At 33.8% G+C, this 23,413-nt stretch overlaps 1 protein-coding gene across 5 annotated transcripts in view; it reads right to left on the bottom strand.

The window, feature by feature from the left end:
• Positions 1-23,413, bottom strand: part of SSBP2 (single stranded DNA binding protein 2) — a 296,079-nt gene that overhangs the window by 14,896 nt on the left and 257,770 nt on the right. For all 5 annotated transcript variants that reach the window (XM_061187967.1, XM_061187965.1, XM_061187964.1 and 2 more), the window contains 5 exons: positions 20,240-20,288; positions 9,371-9,406; positions 7,526-7,580; positions 3,835-3,905; positions 922-1,000 (listed from right to left, as the gene is read on the bottom strand). In XM_061187967.1, the coding sequence (XP_061043950.1) occupies positions 922-1,000; positions 3,835-3,905; positions 7,526-7,580; positions 9,371-9,406; positions 20,240-20,288 (290 nt within the window). The remainder of the gene's footprint in view (positions 1-921; positions 1,001-3,834; positions 3,906-7,525; positions 7,581-9,370; positions 9,407-20,239; positions 20,289-23,413) is intronic.

The following is a 23,413-nucleotide window of genomic DNA, read 5'->3' on the forward strand; positions in this document are numbered from 1 at the left end:
GATGGCATTTCCTGACCTAGGGTGGCGTTGTGAAATCCGTGTATAACCTGAGTTACTCATTGCATAGTTTCTCCAACTTAAGTAAAAGATGGTTCTTTTTCAAAAGAAAAAAATTATCACAAACCTCCAACCCCACTGTCAACTTTTAAAATAGTTTATGATATATGATGATGATAAACATACAAACATAAAATAAATGTCTTTTCCCCCTTGTTTTGGTTTTGCATTTGGCCTGCCTACATATACAGTATGCTGTGTGACCAGGTCAATTTTGTACCACTTGTCTCTGTTTCTCACTGTTGTGAAACTTTTTGTTCACCTTGCAGATATTTGGCTTCATTTGGTAAGAAAACATCATTTATGAAGTATGTTTACAACCATTATTTGCACTACTTGAAATCAGCTTTATCACGAACACAGACAATGTGGGCAGTGTTCTCTCTTAAGAGAATCATTCAGATTATCCAGAATATGATTACCAATTTTACTTTTTAAAAAGAGACAAACATTAAAATGTGAAAACAAAATCAAGAAATTCTTGCAGAGGACTGAAGTTCCTCTGAGACTGTGTCTACAGACCTTTGGAGACAAAGAAACCCACTGTGAGGATACCATGGTCCTCTAGGTGCCCAAAGCAGCAGTGTCTCCTTTTATCATAAACACTCAGATTTTGGTAAGTTAAAGTAAATACCTGTGAATATGAGCTAGGTTAGAACAATTCTCACATATCTGATTTTCCAAATAATCTCTAGCCATCATAGCGAATATCCTATGGATTAAACTATCAGTTGTAGATAAAAGCTGAAGCATTTCAAAATGAGTTCCTATACAAAGAAGAACTTCGCAAGTCATGATATTCACTATGTAGAATTAAGGTTTTGTTTTGAATTCATTCCTGAACATCAGATTTAATATCCTTACCTAAAGAGCCATTCATGTGATGTGACTCCATTCCTCCTAATGCACCCATGGGACCATCTGACCCAGGGCCCATTGGAAACTATTTAAAAAATGGAGAAAATGACTGTGATCACATTGAAAACAATTGTTTATCTCAATGTCACAATACCTATCTTTAACACTGTAAGACACTTCTATAACTTATTTTCATTTCCAAATTATGGAGATTATTTTCCTAGATTTTTTTCCAGCCTTCTAGATTCTCTAACTGGACTGCTACTTCCCTCATTCCATCTTCTCTATGTTCTAGATCTTCAGGCTAATCCTCATTCATATCCAAATTTTTCTTCAGATATCATTAACCAGAAAGCACATATATTCCAGTGCAAATGAGAAGATAAGTATTTTATGCTATTGACAAATTTTGCTATTATAAACCAGAGGTAATTCTTAAGAAGCTGCTAAAGGTATTGGCTTATTAATAAGAATAACTGAACATTATACGCCAACATTAACATTTTTTTAGCAGACAATCTATCTTTGTTCAAATGGACATGATAAATAATTTCATCTTGCAGGTTAAATACATTTAGCTCCTTGGGGATAGCTGAATATAGCTAAGTCTTCTTGGCAGTCTCAACTATGTCAGTTCAATCACAATTAGGCATTCAATAGCAGTTATATTTAACATTTTTTAAAGTAGTGATATTTCATTTTCAAGTGAAACGTTACATTAGAAGCCTAGTGCAACACAGATGTGAAGAGATGTGCTGTGGTAGAGTTGGTGGTGGAGAGCCCATGACCTGCCCGCTTAGTCTCTCCCTCAACTCCCTGGAATACTTCTAAGGAAACTCAGACCTCAGTTTGAAGACAGGCTATCTATAATTACCTTATGTTTACAGTTAAGATAGATTACTGAAAACACTTGTTCTTAAAATTTCCCATGCCCAAATCATTTCTTCCACGTTGTATGGTGCAGAATACTGAATGTGCTGCGTGTATGTATGTGTATAGATGGGATTGTGGTGGTTACTAATCATACAGGCTTCGGGGGAAGATTGCCCTGAGTGGACACCCTGTATACCACTGACTCTGTGTGGAAAGAAGATAGCTTTCCATCACCGTGCTCACACAAACCACATGCTTATACATTTTCACAGGATAATGCCAATTCTGTTGCCTAAAATTTTGTTGCCTAAAACACATGGATGGATTGTGTTTTTTGTTTTTGTTTTTTCCAGTAAACAACTTGGAATACGCATGCCTCTAATGACAGGTCAAAGAAATTAACTTTGAACTTACTGTTGTTTTTCAGGTTTTTTCAAAAGCATAGTTTAGATCTGGGCTGAGAAACTGGTGCCGGTGAGGCCAACAGCCGGTGAACCTCCTTGGTTTGGTCCTTTTATCCGGCCCCCACTGCGCGTTAAACAACACTAAGACTGTAGGTATTATACTTGAAGCACATAATACTGCAGTCCTAGCCCTCAGCAGGCATTTGCTTTGACTACCTCTGGCTGAAATGAATGACATTTGGAAGAGTGACATGTTCAGCTTCTGCTTCTCTTGAATCTCTTATCTTTGTAACAAGTGAGAGAAGCAGAATGGAACACACTTGGATGATATCAGTTTAGCTGTCTGCAGAAATGTCTTCAGTACCATATGCTCCTGGTTTCCTCCCGTATTCCCTCCCTTTCAAATATCAAGTTTTAAGATCTGAAATTGCAGTATGAAGAGCTTTTCTACATTTGTGCTGCATTTCTAAAATGAACATTGTTCATGATCATATTCAGTGTTCTTTAAAATCTCTGTGAAAACACCTTTTAGACATTACTGACAGAAAATTGTTTCTTTTTCCTGAAAAAGAATTTATTTGATTATACAAAGGGAATACTGGTAACTGAAGGCAGTGCTGCTTAACAGAAATAATATGTAAGGTTCAAATGTGAACTACGTAAAAAAATTTAGATTTATTAGCAGCCATCTTTAAGAAGTAAAAAGAAACAGGTGAAGTTAATTTTAATAATTTTATTTACTTATATAATCAAAATTATCAATCAAAATACAGTCAGTATAAAATTTTAATGAGATATTTTATATATTTTTTCATATTAAGTCCTCAAAATCCAGGGTGTGTTTCATACCTGCAGCACATCTCAGTTTGGACTAGCCCTATTTCAAGTACCATAACATACTGGACAATTTAAGGTTTCCCTTTGCTGTCCTCACTGCTAGGAAGCTCAATTATAATATTTCATCCCCAGTTTTTGGTATACTTTTGGAAATTCTTTATATGTATTTTGATTTTTCTTTAATTTGAGCTACCTTTTATTCATATATATATACCTATGTATTAACTGTATTTTCTTATATATTTTGTTAATATGTAGGTCTTATAGATATCATTTTTCTGTAAGTGTTCATGGAAAAATCATGACCATATGCTTTATTAAGTACACTCAAATTCTTTCTGTAGAACTGCTTCAGTTCTATATTTAAACTCCAGATTTCAAAAATTTAAAGAAAAACAGGCATATTCAACTTCCTAATTTAGTTTCAAGTTTATCAGGAAAAAAAAAACAACCACCTGAAGAAATTAGTGATGTGTAAAATGAGGTGAACATATGATTACACATTAACTGTCACTTTCAAATAGTCAATATTAATTATTAGGTATTTGAGATAAAATAAGGCTACATATCAACATTTTATAATTAAGTTCTCTTTTACATTTACATTATATTGATATGAAATCTCTTGTTACGTAAGTTATATATTACGTTTTTTTCCAACCCAGAACATAGAATTTGATTTTTTGATATCCAGTAAGATCCTGGATAATAAAATATAAAGCTTAAACAGTATCAAGGAAAAGGAATGTACTTAGAGTTTGAGTCTTCAAATACATTCCAAAAATTTTAAAAAATGCATAGTTACATTAGGCCTGTTAGGTCCAGGAGGTACTGCATTCATTAAAGTATACATGTTGTCTCCAGAGTTGGTTGAGTCTGAAACAAAATATTACTGAATTAATATCTTTCATTATAATCTACACCCAAGTCATCACAAAGTAATAATCAAAGATGATCTGGACACTTATGCATATTTATAGCTACAGCACTTGAAATAGTCATTACTAATGTTCAGAAACAAATATCTGTAAGTCATTTTCTGACCCAAAAATTATCATTCTGAGGTTGTAAATTAGGAATATCTACCTAATATATTAGGACTAATCACTTGAATAATTCAGATCAAAAGGAATATTACTTTAAAAGTCTAAAGAGTTACTGTAAATTTTTTCTTCTTTAAAAAACATGATATATTTTGATTTCTCTAAGCAATTTGTATGTATACATATAACAGAAATCTCTTAAAATTCAGATTTAGTAGCTTTTTACTTATTATTTCCTTAGGCTTCTTATAGACCAATTTAAAAAAATAGTTTATTTAGCTAATAATTAATAAAATCTGGTGGCATATCCTGGCTTAGTTCCCACAGAAAGATATTAGAACGAGACTATACAACTGGAATGAAAACACTCTTGCTTGAAGTAAAAGCCAGCTTCCACTAGTACAACTTTTGATAAAAATCTTTTCATTCATTTTATTTTTGATTCATTATAATAAAAATAACTGTAGTGTATATCCACATAAATATATGTAACATTTTACATTTCATGTCTATTAGCTAGTCCTAATTAAGTCTCTGAGTATATGTGTTTATAATGTATAGCCTAGAGTGAAAGGCTTAATATTTTATTAGGAACTATCAATTATAAAATGTTTTTCTATTTTTCCACAATTATATAGTTCTCTTAAATATAATGTTGCAGACCTCTATTTTGAAAAAGATGTTTTTCAAATGTTTTGTACTGATTCAAGGCAGAAGATAAAAATTATTTGCTTTCTCATGGCAATAACCATAGAGTGAGAAATGGGCAATTACTTTTCCTCTTGTTTTGTGATTATTAGATGTTAATTTATTATTTTAGAGTAGGTTAGATGCCATTTATACTTTGTTTGTAAACAGTGATCCATAAACCTAAATATTATTTTTTACTTCTAGATTAATACATCATATTGTTGAGAAAGTTGAAATGCCCACCTCTGGTTGACCTCTGTTTGTTTATACTAAGTAAGCTCCTAATCTACTTTTGTGGCCTTAACTATTTTTACATCCTTATGTACACTATACTCCTGTCAACCCAGGCTACTTGTTCTTTCTTGCATATGATCATCCTTTTCCATCACCTTATTTTTGTTCCTTCTTCCTCTGAGCATCTTCTCTACACAATCTCCGCTTACTGAAATTATACTCTCACTATTCAAGGCCCATTGCCAACGCTACCTCTTCCATGAAGTTTTCTGATACTTAAAAGTATGTGAGTGCTCCTCTACCACTGAATTCTGCTTTGCATTATAGTTAATATTTTGTCTTATTCTTCCCTCCTGCTTCAAACTAGGTTATAATTTCTTTGAGAGGAGGAAAGGGACCATGTCTTACTCATGTTGTGTACTATAAACAATAAATATCTACTAACTTAGATTCAATTCATGGCATAAACTCTATCCCATAAAAATGTATCTTTCAGAAAAGCTGGAATTGTTTTTTAAACATAGGAAACCTTCAAATGGTTCTTCACCTTTATTAGCCTTACTAATTTTACTTACTAATTTTAGCAATTAATTTGAAAGGAAAATGGGCTGTATATTTTAAAATATGCAGAAAGAAACCTTTACTGCTTTTAAGACCAATCAAATATAATTGGATCTGAAAATGAAAAAACATTGAGTGAATAAGGTTGGTATGTTTTAGAAAATGTCTGATTTATTTTTATATACAAAAAAACTTTACAATAGATATTCTGGCACCTATTTTTTGGAGAGTGGGGGATATTGGCTTCATATTAGAGGACTGACTGTGATAAAGGATGAGTACATGAAAGAATAGGCAGAAAAGCTAGCAAGATATACTGGTGGCAATTTCTGGCTTGAAAGGAAGAAGTGATCCGATTACTTATCACCTGAAAAGTTTAGTGTTACTCCAAAAACTTTCTTTGAGTATGTAGTGAAGTATTTATTAATCACATGCTACCTTCATAAATTAAACCTTAACTTCACCAAAAGGATGGCAAATGTGGGCAAGATGTTCAATTCATATACTTCTATCTTCAATGAATTTTGTTTCACTTCACTGAAGATGTTCTGAGGACAGAGATCCATGAAATATTTATGATATATTCCAAAGAGTTAGTGAGGCAAAGTAAAATTTTGAATTAATCACCAAATTTATGCTTTTTATAAATTAAAGATTCAAAACTTAAAAATATTTATTGGTATGATTAATGATATTTAATTTCAAACTTCTGTGTATCTTAGATTCCAACAAATTCGTAAGAACATACGAATTTAACAGTGCAACATAATAAAAAAATATTTTCTAATTATAAAAATTTCCCATATATTTCATTACCCAGAAGTTAAAACTGACAAAGTCTTAGTCTATTTCTTTGTTATCTACTTTTTAGATTTCAGGGTAATATATTTTAGTTTTTTTTGGCCACACCGTGCGGCTTCCGGGATCTCAGTTCCCTAACCAGGGATCAAACCCATGCTCTCTACAGTGGAAGCACGGAGTCTTAACCACTGGACCAGCAGGGAAGTCCCAGATTTCAGTGTAATATATTTTAAAATAACACTGTGATCATATTGTATTAAATCATGAACATTTATTTCTCTGTGTCATTAAAATTTCTTTGATAATAATTTTAATGGCTACACTTTAGTCCATAAAACATTAATTTAAAAATATCACTAAAATCGGATTAGGCATGAAGGTTGTTTCTATTATTTTACTATTGGCTATAACAAATGAGCATCATTCTACATGATTCTTGGATTGTACCTCCAATCATTTCTAGTAGTAGGATTATAGTGTCAAGTGGTATGAGCTTTTTCACGGCTCTTGCGACATGTTGCCAGGAGCTTTCTAGGAGGGCTGTGCTACCATCAGAGGACTCAAGACACAACACATTTAATAGTTTGTATTAAAGTCTCAAAGGAAAGAGATATTTAAAATAACTACATGATTCCAGGAATATTAAAGTATTTTGGTTTAAAACGTTAAAAAACTTTCCCCACTACATAGTGGGTTAGCTAACTAATAAATACCTATAGACGTGTAGGACAAATGATATTGTAAGCACGTCCACATCTATCTTAGATGCTAGATATGGTGGGTCTGATTTGCTGTATTAAACCTAATGGATTCATGTATTTCATGTGTTACTTATGCAGAATTTTTCTTAAGTTGTGAGGTTTGGATCTTTTCCACAGTCTCAAGCAAACTTTTAGTCAGATAAATTATTGGGCAATTCATACAGATCAACACCGTTTTCATTCTGATTAAATCTATTACCTACACAACAGGAGTTTTCTAAATGCTTAAAGTAATTGGACAGTAGTTACTTAAGAACACTATTTCTTCCTATTTGCTACCTCTACTCAACTTGTGAAACCACCAATGAGGTAAAGAATACTACTAACTTTCTTTCATAACAATTTCTGTATTTTGTGATTTTACTCTAAGAATCAAATGCCCACGTGGCTAGTTCGATTACAATACCTGCTGGACTAGGCATGATGGGTGTTCCTGGTGGCCCTCCACCTCCTGGAGGACCCTAAATAATTACACAAAATTTCAGTAAAAATAAGGCATTGCATTAAACAATATAAGGAAAAACAGAAGTTAGACTTTATAATAATCCAGTTTGAAAACAGCAGAGGAAATACATTTTCTCCATAATTTATTTTCTTTGAATGCACAATCATTTCAATGTTATGCAAAATATAATTTAGTTTAAATATGTTGAGATTGTTTTGACAAGTTTCCAAAAACAATGAGCCTGTAACGCTGATTTATGATTCATGGTTTAATGACATCAGGTATAAGGAGGTTAAGGAGAAACCATTTAATAAGGCCTTTACAAATCCCATACAATAGAAATCATTCATGTGTATTTGTGATTTAGTTTACTGTAATTTTCTTACATTTTGTATCACTGGTTTTTATAGGCAACTGAAAATCAAAAGATATTCATATGTTTAAAAAAATACATTGATGCTGTTTCTTCTGCCAGCATCAACTGCAACACTTCTGATGCACTGTACCTTCAGCTATCACATCAATTAGAAATGAGAGGTAATGCTGACTGATGTGAGGGTTTCTAAGGCTGTAGGTACACAATCAATCTGAAATGGATGTTAGGTGACTCAAGTTAATTCAGTTATTTCGTGCAACCAAAATGGATAATTCAGGCAATGAGTTTTACCATGTTCAGACTTACAGTAGTCAAATTAACTATTAAGTGGCTAAATTTCTGCTTCATTCTGAGTGCACAGACATAACCCACTAATTATTTCAAATAATGTATGTATTGCTGTTTATTTAAACAGCTTAAATTTACTTTCAAATAAGTCTATAATTCCATAAAACTATGTATATCAAGCTTATTTTTAATTGACTTTAAGAAAAAATAGGTCTTACTCAAACTTTTTTACTTTCATAGAGATTGTGCAAAAAGTTAGACTTGCTTAGCTTGTATATCTTAAAGGAATACCGAGCACTAAGTTCACAGGTCCAAAACAGCGTGTGCTTTTCGCTATGCTCACAGAACACTGTTTCCATGGAGGGTAAAATGCGCGTTGATCTTCTTCCTAAGTACTCCTTTTTTCCTACTCTGGTTGACCACCACCTCTGAAAAGTTCTTTAGGAAGGATTTTTCTTTTTACCGTTTTATCCTTGCTACTCTGTTAGGCATTTCCCTCTAAATATTATAAACAAATTATCTTTTATGATGGCCTTGAGATACAGCAAGGATTATAATGTGATGATGGTTAAAAGGTCATTTGCAAGTTCAAGAGGTCATGTAAAACCTGCTAATTTGACAAATTGGAAATTTTTAACATGTACTAAGTGATAAGAAGAAGAATAAGTGGTCTCGGTTTCTAAGAATGAAAACTAGCCCTCCTCCCCCAAATTACTAGTCATTATTCTGCTATCTAATTCTCTTTGTGATTGGGAGAAAGTGTAATGTCTTCTTAGACTCTGTGTATGGCAAGTGGGGTGGGGAGGGGGTGCAGATTATTCTGAAGAACTGCAAATTCAAGCATATCATTGTGTAACTGGGATGGCTGTCTTCATGATTGGACAGTGTATTGCGTGGTTTACAGAAACATATGCTGAAGTAAAACACAGTACTCAGGGCAATTTTGGCCAGATTGATAACTGTTTCACTAATGAACATCAACATATGTACTGAGGTTGGCAGACGAAACAACTCAATACAAATCAGATGTTCACTTCTTGGCCAACACACAGGGGCTCTTCTTAACATCTGGACAACTATTTCATTGCCCAAATAGAACATAACATCAATTCTTATGAGCAAACAAACCCAAATGTACTTACTACATAATTCCCAGGAGATGCTGAGGAGTATGGTATCTGGAACATGAACAGGATAAAAAATATACATATTTTGATTCATGTGGCAGTATGGAGACTGACCTAAAATGAATCTACTTTCTAACTTTTGTCAAGGTTTAAAATTTATCACAAAGGATAAAGGCATTTATATATGTCTGAGTGCTAGAAAACTGAATAAAATGCAGAATTATCTTGATTTACAAAAAAGAGAGGATTTTAGTCAAGAGGAATTTAGATAGAATTACAGCTTCAAGTTGTATTGATTTCAGGGCAGTTGTACTCACTGCTTGATACTAATGACACTTATTTTGTAATTAAAAAGATATATATTTGTGCAGCTAAAAACCGGAAACCAGAATTTTTCAAATTAGTAGCCTTTACAGATGCAATTTCTAATTTATGTGCATTCTGGGATACATTATTTTTTTTAAAGACAGGTTTCAGGCTACTATATTCATGCAGTAGTCAATACTTGATATATAAACCTCACTTTTCCCCCCTTTCCTTTCTAATTAGCTTCTAGAAAACAATATAATGAATGCAAAAGATTTTGTTAATGTAAGTCTCCGAAGACTACTAATTTGTGGGGATCAGGTATGGGTAACATATTCCCTCTTTCCCTTCAAATCAAGCTCCTAACTAAGCTCTTTTCTAGAGATTAGAAGGTATTAATACGACATTGCTATGATAATTTAAGAAATGAAAACTGGAAAACATATATTTAAAAATAACCCCTTAACTGTGGATATTAATAGATAAGTTAAATCCAAATATTCTTTCTTCACACAAACTCACTAGCTTACATCCTTCTGCACATCCAGAAGAGATATTTTTGCCTTATTCTGAAAAAAGCCAGTAAATTACTGTCTTCTTAGAGTAGGACAGCCAGGGCCAAAATAGGACCTTAAGAGTGGTGAAAAGATTATAGTGCCTGTACCTAAATGTTCCCTCCACCCCAACTCCTTCCTGATAATTAAACTTAAAAATAATATGAAATAATAAAGTAAGCAGAAAGAAATACAACAAAGTTATGGTTTTCCTTTGATTTTAATACTGAGTTATTTGAAAGCTCTCTCCTCATTGTTTGGTGTCCTTGCTTTGCCTTAAGCACAGACCACAGGTGTCTGAGCCTCTGGTTGGTCCACCTATGGGTAACTCAGCACTGCAGGTGGCCGTTACCGGAGTGTCCAGTATCACTAGTGATGACGATCACTTCTATGAGTATGGGGATCCCTATGGCAGTAGAAATTTACTCGACTTGGTGAATGAATATAGCTTTGCTCTCTAGGGTCCTCTGCAGTTCATGATATACTATCCATCCTCTGCTTATTATTTTAAACATGTGCACCTGCCCTCTCCAAATCACCAACTTATCTGTTGGCTCCAGTTTTCATCTCCTTACAACTTTAGCACCTGGCTCATGTTCTTCTGCCTCTATTGCCTACCGTCATCCTTAAGCAACTTCAAGATATGATCTAACCATTCTTTAGATCTTTGGAATTTACACTCACTTCCTTTCCTTTCCAATATACCCCCCTTTTCCATTAATGAGCATGAATACATCCTAAAAGTTTTTGCACAGAGATCTAAACAACTTTCCTGACATTTTTCTTGTTCCTCATGGCACTCACAAATAACATTCTATATTCCAATCAGAATCTTATCCCATCACAATTCCTCCATGTTTACTAAGTCCATTATTTCCCTATTAGTTTCCCACTAAATTGCCTGTGCCCCTCCCCCATGCCACTGCCAGTATTTTCTTTCTCTCTCCAGTATGTTAAATTCATTATCCTGAAGTCTACTTTGTTAATTTCCAACTCTTTGATCACCCTCTAGCCAACTTTTCTGTTTTATGGTAGAGAGTTCCTGGTAAGAAATACAAAATAGGGTTGACAAGGTCCAAAACATAATCATGTTCTCCAACTTCAACCTAGTTTTCACTAACACTTGGAAGCATTTTGGCTCGGCCTTTATGGAAGCCCCAAAGCATTCTAGAGGTGTGCCAGTAAACTCAGGGGGAAAAACTCCCAATCTGTAGCATTTGCCTATTTATGCAGTGTAAATATTTCTCTAAGGCAGATTTCAAGCTACCAATGATTTAACAATCAGCTCACAAAACTCCTGAATTTTTAACAATGGACTTTTGTGATCTGTCTCTCCTTGGTGGTTATACCATCCTGAGTTGGTACTTTGCCCTTTTGTTATACATTAGAGCCATCAAATTCTTGCTATGCCTTCATCTTCAACTAAACACTTCATTATTTATAGATTTAAAATTTCATCCATTCATCTCAGGTAGGAAAAAAAAATCTGTGTTTCCAAAGCTAGCCCCTCTTGACCATACCATTCTCCTAAGTCCTTGCTCCTTTTATACTTTTAACTTCTCCCTCTTCATGGTTCCTTCAAACACTATTAAATATAACAAACATTTAAAAATACTTTTAAAAGTTTGTTACCACCTCTAGTTCAATTTCTTTCTATTTTTGCCCTGTCAAACTCTTTAATTTTGGCTTACACTCACTGTTTCTACCTCATAGTCTTTGTTGCCCTCATTAAGAGAAATGGGCTCTTAATTTCTAAATTAATTTCTTAATTTGGGCTCCTACCCCTAGCACTTTATGGAACCTGCACTCTTGTAAATTACATCAGCATCTGCCAGCCTAGCCTGAGAAACAAAATATGACAATGTAGGTAGAAGTACTGTGTGGGTATAGAAGACGTATTTGAGCTGGGCAGCTAGGACTTAGAGAGGGTGGGGGTCCATTAGAAAGACAAAGAGAAAGATCAGCATTTAGAAAAGAAATATGAAAGTACACAGTTTATTAGGGAAATGGTACATGTAATTTTACACAGTTGCTGCAGTGTGGGATGTATAGGGGATTGTGGTAAATGATGAGGCTATATGGTCAGAGTGAATTTATGCTGTTGGAAATAGGGAGTCACAGGTTTTAGAGAGACATGTTCAAATTTATGTTTTAGTAAGGTAACTCTAGAGGCATTATGGAACGTGAATACAATTTAGGAGACCATTGCAAAAAGTCTAGGCAAGAGATGGTAAAAAGTGTTCTAGGCAGGGCTGATTAAGATAAGTAGGAGTAAGAGAATTTGACAGACTTTTCACAGATGTACTCCGCAGGGCTTGATGACAAACTGGGTGTGGTGGACAAGGGAAGGGAGAAGTTAAGGTGATTCTGAGGTTTCCAACTTGCTGACTGGGTGGGTGATGGTGCTACTAATTTATATATAGGGAATTTAGGAAGTGGGGGACAAGTTTGGGGAATACCTGACATGTTGAATTGGAAAGCACTAATAGACACTGAGTTAGATCTGATCAACAGATATTTGGAAACAGAGGTCTAGAACTCATTCGAGATCAGGACTAGAGATAAAGCTTCAACTGAATAAATTTCCATTTTGTGCTGGGCATGAGACTTTAATCTAGGATTTGGTTAGATTTAGTGATAGTTGAAAATGCTAAAATGAAAAAAAAAAAAAAAGCCCAAGATTGGAATTAAAGAACATTACCAGTTAAGAAAGGGCGGATAATATGACTGGAGGAAACTCAGGAGAAAATATCTTATAAAAAGTCAAGCAAGTTAGACTTTCAAGAAGCAAGGAGTGGGGGCAGCTTGGCTAGGAAATGCCTAAACTGGGCTTATTTGTGAGCTCTGTCAGGCTCAAGTCTTTCAACCTTTCTGTGACACACCTAAGAATAAATAATAAAAAGGAATATGCTAGTACAAATATGGAAAAAAAATAAACATTATTTAAATGAAGAAAAGAAATGAAGAGACATTTAAACAAAACCAAGGTGTCAAATATTTCAAAGGTCAGGTATGATGAGGACAGAAAATAAGTCATTATTTTTGGTTGGTAAGTAGAAGGTCACTAGTAACCTTCAGAATAGTACTTTTCATGGGAATTGAAATGGTTGAGAAGTCAATTCAATCAATCTTCGTCCATCACCTGTTATATTTCAGGCACTGCACTACCACATAGTAATGAAATGGAAAAGAGGATCAAGGAATTCACTGCCCAGGAGAATGGTGGTGAGGGATTCAATGTGTGAGAGACACTGGATGGTGGTTTGAGACTGAGGAAGGGTTGAGAGAAGTTTTCTATCAGTTGCCCCCTCCCAACTCTAGAGGAGTGAAAGACTGGGGGTTTTAAGGTTGTCTTGGGATTTTGTTCATTGGCACAGTGTTAGGGAAAGTTCCAGCCAATGGAAAGGGATTGATGAAAACTCCTTTAGAAAATGAATGAGCAAGATATGTAGAGACATCAAGACATGGAATAAAGAGAACAGATAAAACAGTTAGCATTGAGAAGAACATTTCTGAGACAAGAGGAAAGAAAAACGATGAAAGGTCTTATAATATTGGAGGTAAGGGTAGAATTTGAAGAAATTTGAGTCTAATGGTGTTTTGTTTTTTTTCCTCTATAAAATATGAGACAAGTTTAGCTAATAGAGAAGGGGCCAAAGATAAGAAGTGCAGGAAAGGCAGGCGACTAAAGAAGAGTTAAAAAAAATTGCTGGTCACACATCAGTGAGGACTCAGCAGAGGTTGAAGGTTATAGATTTAAATTATAACACATTATGTTATAATGTTCAAAGACTTGAAAACACCTTCAGCTTCTTCACTTTCTTTATCCTCAAATCCAACAAGTCACCAGGTATTTTTGATTCTATGTGTGACATTTACCTCTGCCATCCTTTCTCCACTGCTTTTACCTTAGGCTCTGACAACATTTTATAAGGTCTGTTATTTATACTCTCCTAATATTGTTTCCCTATGTATCCATTTTATATACTATCTTCCTAAAACACAGCTCTGTTCTACATAGATGATAATTCCAGATTTCTCAGCATTCAGAGCCCTGAACACATCATGGTCCCATTTTTCTTTTTCCAGCTTTGCCTTCCAAATCTATGTTCCCAGACACTAAGAATCTAATAATTTTTTCTCACACATTGCCTGCATTTCCCTTTCTGTTTACTTTTGTCCAGTCCTTTCTCCACCTCTAGTGACCAGATTCTTCCCAATGTAATTAATCTCCTCCCTCCACCCCTCTCCTATATGCTATACAAAATAACCATTAATATGAAATGAAAGATGAAAATGCAGATGTAGAAGATAAGCAAGACCAGAGAGGTAGAAGATCAGAATCATAGAACAAGAATCTTTTATTTGACAGATGATAAAATTAAGGGCCATATGTATTGTCTGGTTAAGCTGGACAGAAAATTCAAGAGCTGTGACAACAATCCAAATATTCTGACTCCTAATATCCATGACTGGTGCCGTGGTAGGGGGAACAGCAGAATAACTAGAAGTTTTTTGGCTTCATCAAAAAAATGATTAGCTAAGTAGCTTTACATTTTAGCTAAGTAGCTTTTGTCAACTGTGAATTTCAAAACTACCTTAAAAGCACTGAAATTCAGTTCACTAGAAATCGCAAGGGGAACATTATCTGTGTCAGTGTAAAGTTGAAAATATTCTATTATTTTTTAATGCTCTTTTTAAAAAATGAGCATCTATTTGTACAGGGCAGAGCCTATTTGGAGTAAAATATTTGTATTTCTCTTAGGCTTAATCATTGTAGATCCTCATTTTTCCTTAAAGGGGTTTTCTCTTCTATCTCTCCAGCTAGTGAGTTGATGAATACAATGCTATACTGAACGTTTGTTGTTTCTGCCTATCCCCTCTTTTGCCAACAATTCCTTGAATTCTCTTTGAACCATACCTCCCTTATTTTTCCATGTGGCTCGGGCGGGGCTCAGGAAGTGGGTGTGTGACCTAGGCCTGGCCGATAGAGCATTGTACATAACTGGTTCATGAATGAGTCTATGTACCCAAGCTAAGTGAATCTAGTTCAGTTAGTTATTCCCAATACCTGTGCTTAACTGATAGAGTTGTGCTCTTTTGTACTCAAGAGGGAGCTGTGAGGACATAAATCTGGAGCTTCACAGGGCCTTCTTGCCAGATGAGTGGAACAAAGGTAAACAATGAATAGAGGCTGTGTCTGATGATGTTATTTGAATACTTGGAACCAAATGTACCCCAAAGCAAATTTATATCTGGACTTTTCAGATACATGATCCAGTAATATTCTCTTTCAATATGAGCCTAGTTTGGTTAGTTTTCTATACCTTGTAATCAAAAGTGTCTGCAGACGAATCTAATTAAGATATTTTTGATTAAGATATTTTTGATTAAGGTGCTTGCTACTTAATGATTAGAACTTGCTTTATAGTTCAACCCAAATGCACAGTTCTTTGTGAAAAACATAAAAAAGAAAAAAATGGTTGGCAGACTTGTAAATAAGCTTCCAAATAAGAATCTGAGGCCAATACTGTAATGCTCAGAGTGAAGGAAGTTAAAAGTAAAAAATCATACTCTTATTTTGAATTAAAAACATAAATTTGTCCTTAAAAATGTTTCTCCGGCTGCCATGCAAAAGAGTGCCAAAACCATTTTTGATCAAAACACTTGTATATGACAAAAATTTGTAAAGATAAAGATTAAGCAGATAAATAAATGTATTGTGGATAATGGTTGGTAGATTTCTCACTTTCAGAGAAGTGAGGTATAAACATGGAAAGCAGAAAGTCTAGAATGAACTCTGTTGTATTGAATTGAAGTTGAAGCACCAGTGTGCACTCATGGGTTTTTAAAAAATTTTATTGGATTACAGTTGATTTACAATGTTGTGTTAGTTTCAGGTGTACAGCAAAGTGATTCAGTTATACATATACATAGATTCATTCTTTTTCAGATTCTTTTCTGATATAGGTTATCACAGAATATTGAGTAGAGTTCCCTGTGCTATACAGTAGATCCTTTTTGATTATCCATTTTATATATAGTAGTGTGTATATTTTAATCCCAAGCTCCTGATTTATCCCTCCCCTCCACGTTTCCCCTTTGGTAACCATAAGTTTGTTTTCAATATCTGTGAGTCTGTTTCTGTTTGTAAATAAGTTCATTTGTATTATTTTTTAAAAATCAGATTCCACATATGAGTTATATCACATGATATTTGTCTTTCTCTGTCTGACTTACTTCACTTAGTATGATAATCTCTAGGTCCATCCATGTTGCGGCAAATGGCATTATTTCATTCTTTTTTATGGCTGAGTAATATTCCACTGTATATATGTACCACATCTTCTTTTATCCATTCATCTGTTGATGGACATTTAGGTTGCTTCCATGTCTTGGCTATTATAAATAGTGCTGCAGTGTGCACTCATGGTTTTAATATGTAGAGATACAGAAAGATATAGATGTGTGTGGGTGTGTGTATATACATACATCTGTCTCCTAGTTCTGTTAGTTGAGAGGGTTAGAAGCTAGATCACTCCAATGGGTTCTAAATACCACTCTCCACTAAAAGGAACTAGGGACCCTTAAAAAATGGCTGTTTCCAAGGCGAAGGCTGGGAAAATATGAGCTTCAAAATGCTCAAAGAATAATGGGGACATGGCAAAAGGACAAATGATCCAACCTGAAGGGTTTTAACTGGACAAATCTGAAATGATTTTAGTATTAAAAAAACCTACTGGACAAGGTAAGAATCCACGAGTACATCGGATTACATGAATGATTGGAGAAGAAAGAAAATCTCTTATAGTAGAAAGTCAACTAATAAGTGGAGAAGGAAAGACAGAATTAGAAAATAGACATTTGGCAACCAACATAGCAAAAAAACGATTCAGGCGAGATTCATCAATGGATACTAAAAGTAGCAGATTAAAGTACGACCTTTCTGATAGTGTCAAAGTATGTGTTCACAGGTTGATAATTACAAAGGGAAAAATAGTAATTTAACAAGCTAGGAGAAACCTAACAAGCATCATCTAACTAAGTGATCAAAGTTAACATCACAAGTAATAGATAAATCACCATCATATGCCCCCTGAAATGACGCACTGAGCAAAACACAAAATTAATTCTGTGGATTCCTGCCAAATATATATAACATGAATCTAATCATGAGGAAGCATCAGCCAAGACCAACTTATGGGACATTCTACAAAATAACTGGCTTGCAGTCAACAAAACTCCAAGTTTATGAAAGACAAAAGTTAAGGGAACTGTTCCAGGTTAAAGGAGACAAAGAGACATGACAGATGAGTGCAGCAAGTGAACTGGGATTTTCTTTTGTTACAAAGGATATTGTTGGGGCAACTGGTGAAATCAAAATAAGGTGTACAGCTTAGAAAATGGATTACATCAATATTAATTTTAAAATTTTGATCCTTATACTATGGTTATGAAAGATAATGTCTTTGTTTTTAGGAAACACAAAGTATTTAAAAGAAAAAAAAATATAAAACATATCTGGAAACAGCAAAAACGAAACAACCAACCACTTTAATGTGCTGCCCTGAGGAGCCAGAGGCTTACTGTATTGATACCAAATGAAAAGTATTTGTAATTTTAAATATGGACAAAAAGTCCAAAGAACTTGGAATTCAAAATAATACAGATAAGTTTTCACTACAACATAATCAATGGTATTTGGGGAAAAAAATCTCTCTTTAATACTTTTGCTTTGTTTCATGTAAGCCTTATGTTTTTGCTAGAAAGTCATCAGTTGTCTTTGGTTTTTTTCTTCTCATAATCTATCATAATCTATCATATTCAGAGGAATGTTTTTCCTTTCTGTGCTCAGGATGATGACTCCTTTCTTTTTCCAAAGAGAAAAGTATAGGTGTTCCTTCACAACTTTTCCCTATTCAAATTCTTTGGGGGGAAGTGTACCCATATGTGGTATATATTAACAGAAGGGACTGCTTTCAACTTGATTACGTGCCTACATGTGTGCTGGCCTAATGCCCATTTCACAGTGGTTGTTCAGTAGTTTGATATGCACAGCTCCTTCCCTAACGCCTAGTGTTTCTCAGGGTCTAAAATAATGCAGAGCTGCTGCCCTGATACAGTACATTCTCCTATCCACGTGCTCGGCTCTGTGAAATCCCCAAGAGTTGTTTAGGTATCTAAAAACTAAAAATGATCAGAAAGCATAACTCTCTCCTCATCTCTGCCTCCATCTAATACTCTTCACTTGGATAACATACCCGCTAGGTACAATGCACCACCTTCAGTATCATATCCTGCCCACCTTCCTTGATGGCTTTTGGAGGATAGTATCTCCAGATAAGCGTACAAAAGGAGGTCCTGCAGGAGGTGGGCAGTGGTGGTGCGAACTGCACTCTGGCTGCCTGCAGTGGGCAGTGGAGGGGATGGCTGGCTGAGCTGGCACTGAGGAAGGAGAGAGGGTCCTCTTGCTTCTAGGTAGGAAGGGTTACTAGTTAATGTGGGTCATCGACTGTGCTTTTTAACCCAGTTTCATCAGACATGTAGATAATAGAAATTCTTTGCAGATTCTGACAATAGGAAGATTTGCAGAGTTTTCACTGTTATTAAAAAATTGTTTTTCTGCACCTTTATGGGTATTTTAATGGGGAGTTCAAAGAAAGTTATCTTGAGCTGCTAGTTAGATGCCTTTTTAAAGTGAAATCTTGAAATTTGAAAGGTATATATAACAAGAGGCAAATAGAAATGTGAACTAGTCAAAAGCATATAAGCAGACTAAAAGAAATTTGGAGGAGTAAAGGTAGTCATATTACAACATAATCAGGTAAAACAGTATCTTAGAAGATTTGTTGAACTTAAATAGTGAACTGAAGACCCAAACGGAAGCAGCAACATCACTCTCTCCACCCCAAACAATATTATTTAATTAGTAACTGTCATAGCTATTGAAACTAAGAGATAGGCAGATAATATAAAGTAAATGTTTTCTCTAAAAATATGACAGTTACTTAATTGAGAAGAAAGTGATTTCTGCTTTAGAATAGCAATGGATTTAGGATGATTCTTTCTATATCACCCACACCTCACTTAAAATTTTCTTTAAGTTTAAATTAACGTTAAACATTGAACCAGTTTCATGTTTATTTAGCATTAAGGCCACTGCTAGTCAGTGAAGGTACCTCTGCATATTAGCAAAAGGCGTCCCTTCTGGGCAGATAATCCATAGGCTTCACAAGTGGAAAACAGCTATATTTCAGCCTCCTTCTGACTCCCTAGACTCAGGCATCTTTGTGCAGTGCACATACTACACAAATGTACAGAGCAGAGCTCTCTCACAGATTGAAGAACTCAAGGTTTCAAAAGTCAAGAAAAAAATCTCCAGGTTCATTAAATTTAAAATCATATCAATATTAATTTTAAGATTGAAAGCTTAATTTTTAACCTGTGCCTATATTTGTGACATTAATAAGAGACAAAAATATTTACACAGTCAAATCATGGCCACAAAACTTGTAAGGAAAATTCCCATGATGTCAGATACATAGATACAAGTGTAAGGATGGCAGTTTAGCCCACAGGCACAAGGTAAATGTGTACTTCCTTCTTGGGGCAGCGAGAGAGCAAACCTAGGTGTAACCAGAACAGCAAATATAATCATAATAACTGAGATTGATTTTATTTGGCAACTTAGTAATTACTATATTTTAGAAGATGAATTCATTATATGATAAATTTTATGATAAATGTAGGCTACCATAGAGTATCCTTAAATCACACTACTACTCTATTTTTGAGGGCCTGGTAATCTACATAGAATGCATGTTTACATTAGACCCTGAAGTGAAAAAAATCACATAATTTCAAAAGTTATACATATTTTTCTAAAAACATATAAAAATATATTTTTTGAATGATTTCTTAAAACAAAGGTTAATATAACCAATTGCAGGGCTTTCAAAAGCAACAGATTTTTGTTGTTAAATGCTACAAAGTGCAAAGAAAATGAAAAAATACATATACTCACTGAGTTGGCATTTGTTGGGTTTGGCCAAGGTCTACCACCACCAGGCCCCCTGTAAGACAAAATAACAAATGAAATTTTAACTGACGCTCTGAATGTTTCACAATAAGCAACAACATCATAAAATACAAACATTTATAATTCAGTTACCATGCAGTTCTAGTTCAGCACTCAAATTACTCTTTATATTTTCACAGCTTTTTTATCTCTAAAATCCAAAAATTTTATCATTCCCCCAAACAGCTTTCAGTGTTTTACAGCTGTTTTAAACAGCTTTATCACTAATTATGAGATAAATATAAAAGATAATTGTGACAATAATAAGTGCTGCATGTATCATTCAAAATGAAAATGAAATTATTTGTAAAATATCATTATACATAAAATGATTGTTCTTAAGCTACAAATGAATAAATGTACATAGTAGGTATCTAAATTTGCCTCCTCTTCAAAAAATTGCATAGAATATCATGTTACTTTATACATCTATATATCAATCTATCTTTCAGTGCTACTGATGATTTAGTTACTATTAAACAAGGGAAACACATTTCTTGTTTTCATAATTGTAGTTCAAGATAGTGGCCAGAGTAAATCTTGGGGAAAAATAGGAGGTAATCTATGTCAATGTATGTCAATATATTACTTCATGTTAGGGTGAGGGAGAATGTTCCCTATTCTATAGCTTAAAAGGACATAAAGCTTTTAAAACAAAATTAATGCCTAATTAAATTAAAAACATCTCTTGTCCATTTGCTTTTTAGTATTAAGTGTACCTGAATATATACTGCCTGATAAAAAGCAGACTACTGTCAGCAGGTCTTCTGTAATTAGAGTCACTCGAAATTCCCCTTTTCCCTCTAATCTCAATGAAAACACTGTGACATTTTTTAATTAAAAAAAAAGTCCCCTGATTCTTATTCTAGGGAACTTAAACCTAAAGTTCTAAATGTTAGCTAGAGGCTCTCCAAGTTAGCTATATTACCCATGTTTGCTTGGAATATTTAGAACTGTTCTGGGTATTATTTTGGGATTCCCCAGGAATGTAAACAGCAGGGAAGGGCATGAAAAATTGTGTCCTTAGGCTCTATTAGGATGCCCAAGTGCAAGTCCCCTTTTGACCAGAATAGACTTGGTCAAAGTATTATGCATAGGGAGAAGGTGAGGGGCACGTGTATTGGCTCTGGAAATAGTTCCTCTCTAGGATAATGATGATGACTTTACAATTAGTTACTGGAACACTTTGGAAAGGTGATTTTACATAGAGGATTCAATGTCCTAATGGACAGAAACTGAGGTAAAGCATAGGATATATGTTGATCAAGTAAAGCACTTGACTTGTTTGACGTTAAATAAAACACAGTAAAGAAATTGGAAAATATTTATCTTAAAACAACATAAAAATATACTATATATCCAAATCATGGCAAAAATTTGTATGCAACAACATCAGACAATCTCATATTTTGAAATATTATGTTTAAACAAGGACTGTATGAATAAAAGATATTGAATATAAAATAATTTTGTTAGTTAAAAATTTGTTTAATGTTAAATTAATGTGCTAAACTAAATGTTAAAATAACTAAACATTTTACTTAAGTAAATAAATACAAATTAAATAAGATAAAAGTTAAATGTTAAATTTATTCTAAGAACCATAGAATACCTTTTATGCATTTCAACTGTTTGACAAATACTAATCTAATCTCAGCTCACCATGTATTTCATATTAAATTACATTTTAATGTAATGGATTAAATGTTAATTCATTTGAATAAGCTAAATTTCCCCCACCATTACCATTGTGTTTGAAAACATTTTCAGTTTTGCAAATACCGCTAAATAAAGTGGGGGTTATAGTAGTGAGTAGTTCTATTAGAACAACTTCTTAAGTGCGTTAATTCCTACTCCTTTTGAGGGCCATCAGTATTATCAAGAGAGTAATCTACAAACTATAACACAGGCATTATTTTGAATGTACATTTCTACATAAGTATAGTTTGAAGCAGAATCAGGTTAGCCTCATTTAAAAATAAAGAGAAAAATGAAATTTAAAAGAAGTCTTTAATTTTTGGTAAGGGTGTATGGATATGATTAAATCAAGGCAACCATGACTACCAAAGAGAAAAATTCTCTTTTCTTCTGTAATTCAGTCATTTTGAGATAATAACTATACAAACTTTATAATTCTATAGGATATTATTTAGAACAAGAAAGTCGAGATCCTTTGAAATTATTTGTCCTCTTAGTTTCTATAAAATAGCAAGGTATACAAAGTTGAATTAGAAATATTTTAATACTGAATCCTACATTCTTTTGAAATTTGTAAAAATGTAGTTTATTTAGAAATATAGTTTTCTTTAAAAACTAATCTATAATGCATTTGAAAACATTTACATTGTGGCTGTTGTTTGTAAATTCTACTTTAAACTACTGAAACTGATATTAAAATTTTTTTCTAAATATATAATACTAGTTATATAAACATTAAAAGTATACTCTTATTTTAATTTTAGGTGACACTACATATGATTTATCCTGAGTTTGGAGCATGGAAATGTAAAAATCATATCAGAATAACTATTTTCTTTAGAGGTCACCAATATTTTTTTAACAACAAAATTATCAGAATTTTGTTCCAAATGGTTTGGTGTCAATATAAGAGAGAAAGCTGCAGTTAGACTATGGTATTTAGTTACTTTAATGACCGGGGTTTGGTATTCTTTACTGTCATTATACTTTGGTGTCAAATAATAAAAAGTGACAAGCTAAAGAAACCTCATCCAGATATGATCCTCCAGTAGATCCCTCCTGATCCCAACACACAAATATCTTAGACTCTTAAAAACATAGCCTAAGGTAACACTATTCTAATGCCTTTTCCTTTAATTTTTAAGTTAGCCAACATGTAAAACAGTGACATGAAGGAAGCCATAATTCCAGTTAGAAATACTTACTTGCCATAATACAGTAAGATTTAGTTTAACAATAATAAATTATGAAGTGAATTTCAATAAAATTTACTCTATTGAGTACAATGGAGACAATAATATGTTTTATTATTAAATTCACTTTTGCTTTCTTGGGGCCAATATCAATAAGAGAGTGAGTCTCTCTGGTTGGACCTTCCATACTTCAGAACTTTCCCTGTTAGAGGGAAATATTTGTGATTTC

Source organism: Eubalaena glacialis, chromosome 4 (assembly GCF_028564815.1).
Source record: "Eubalaena glacialis isolate mEubGla1 chromosome 4, mEubGla1.1.hap2.+ XY, whole genome shotgun sequence".
Classification (NCBI taxonomy): Eukaryota; Metazoa; Chordata; class Mammalia; order Artiodactyla; family Balaenidae; genus Eubalaena; species Eubalaena glacialis.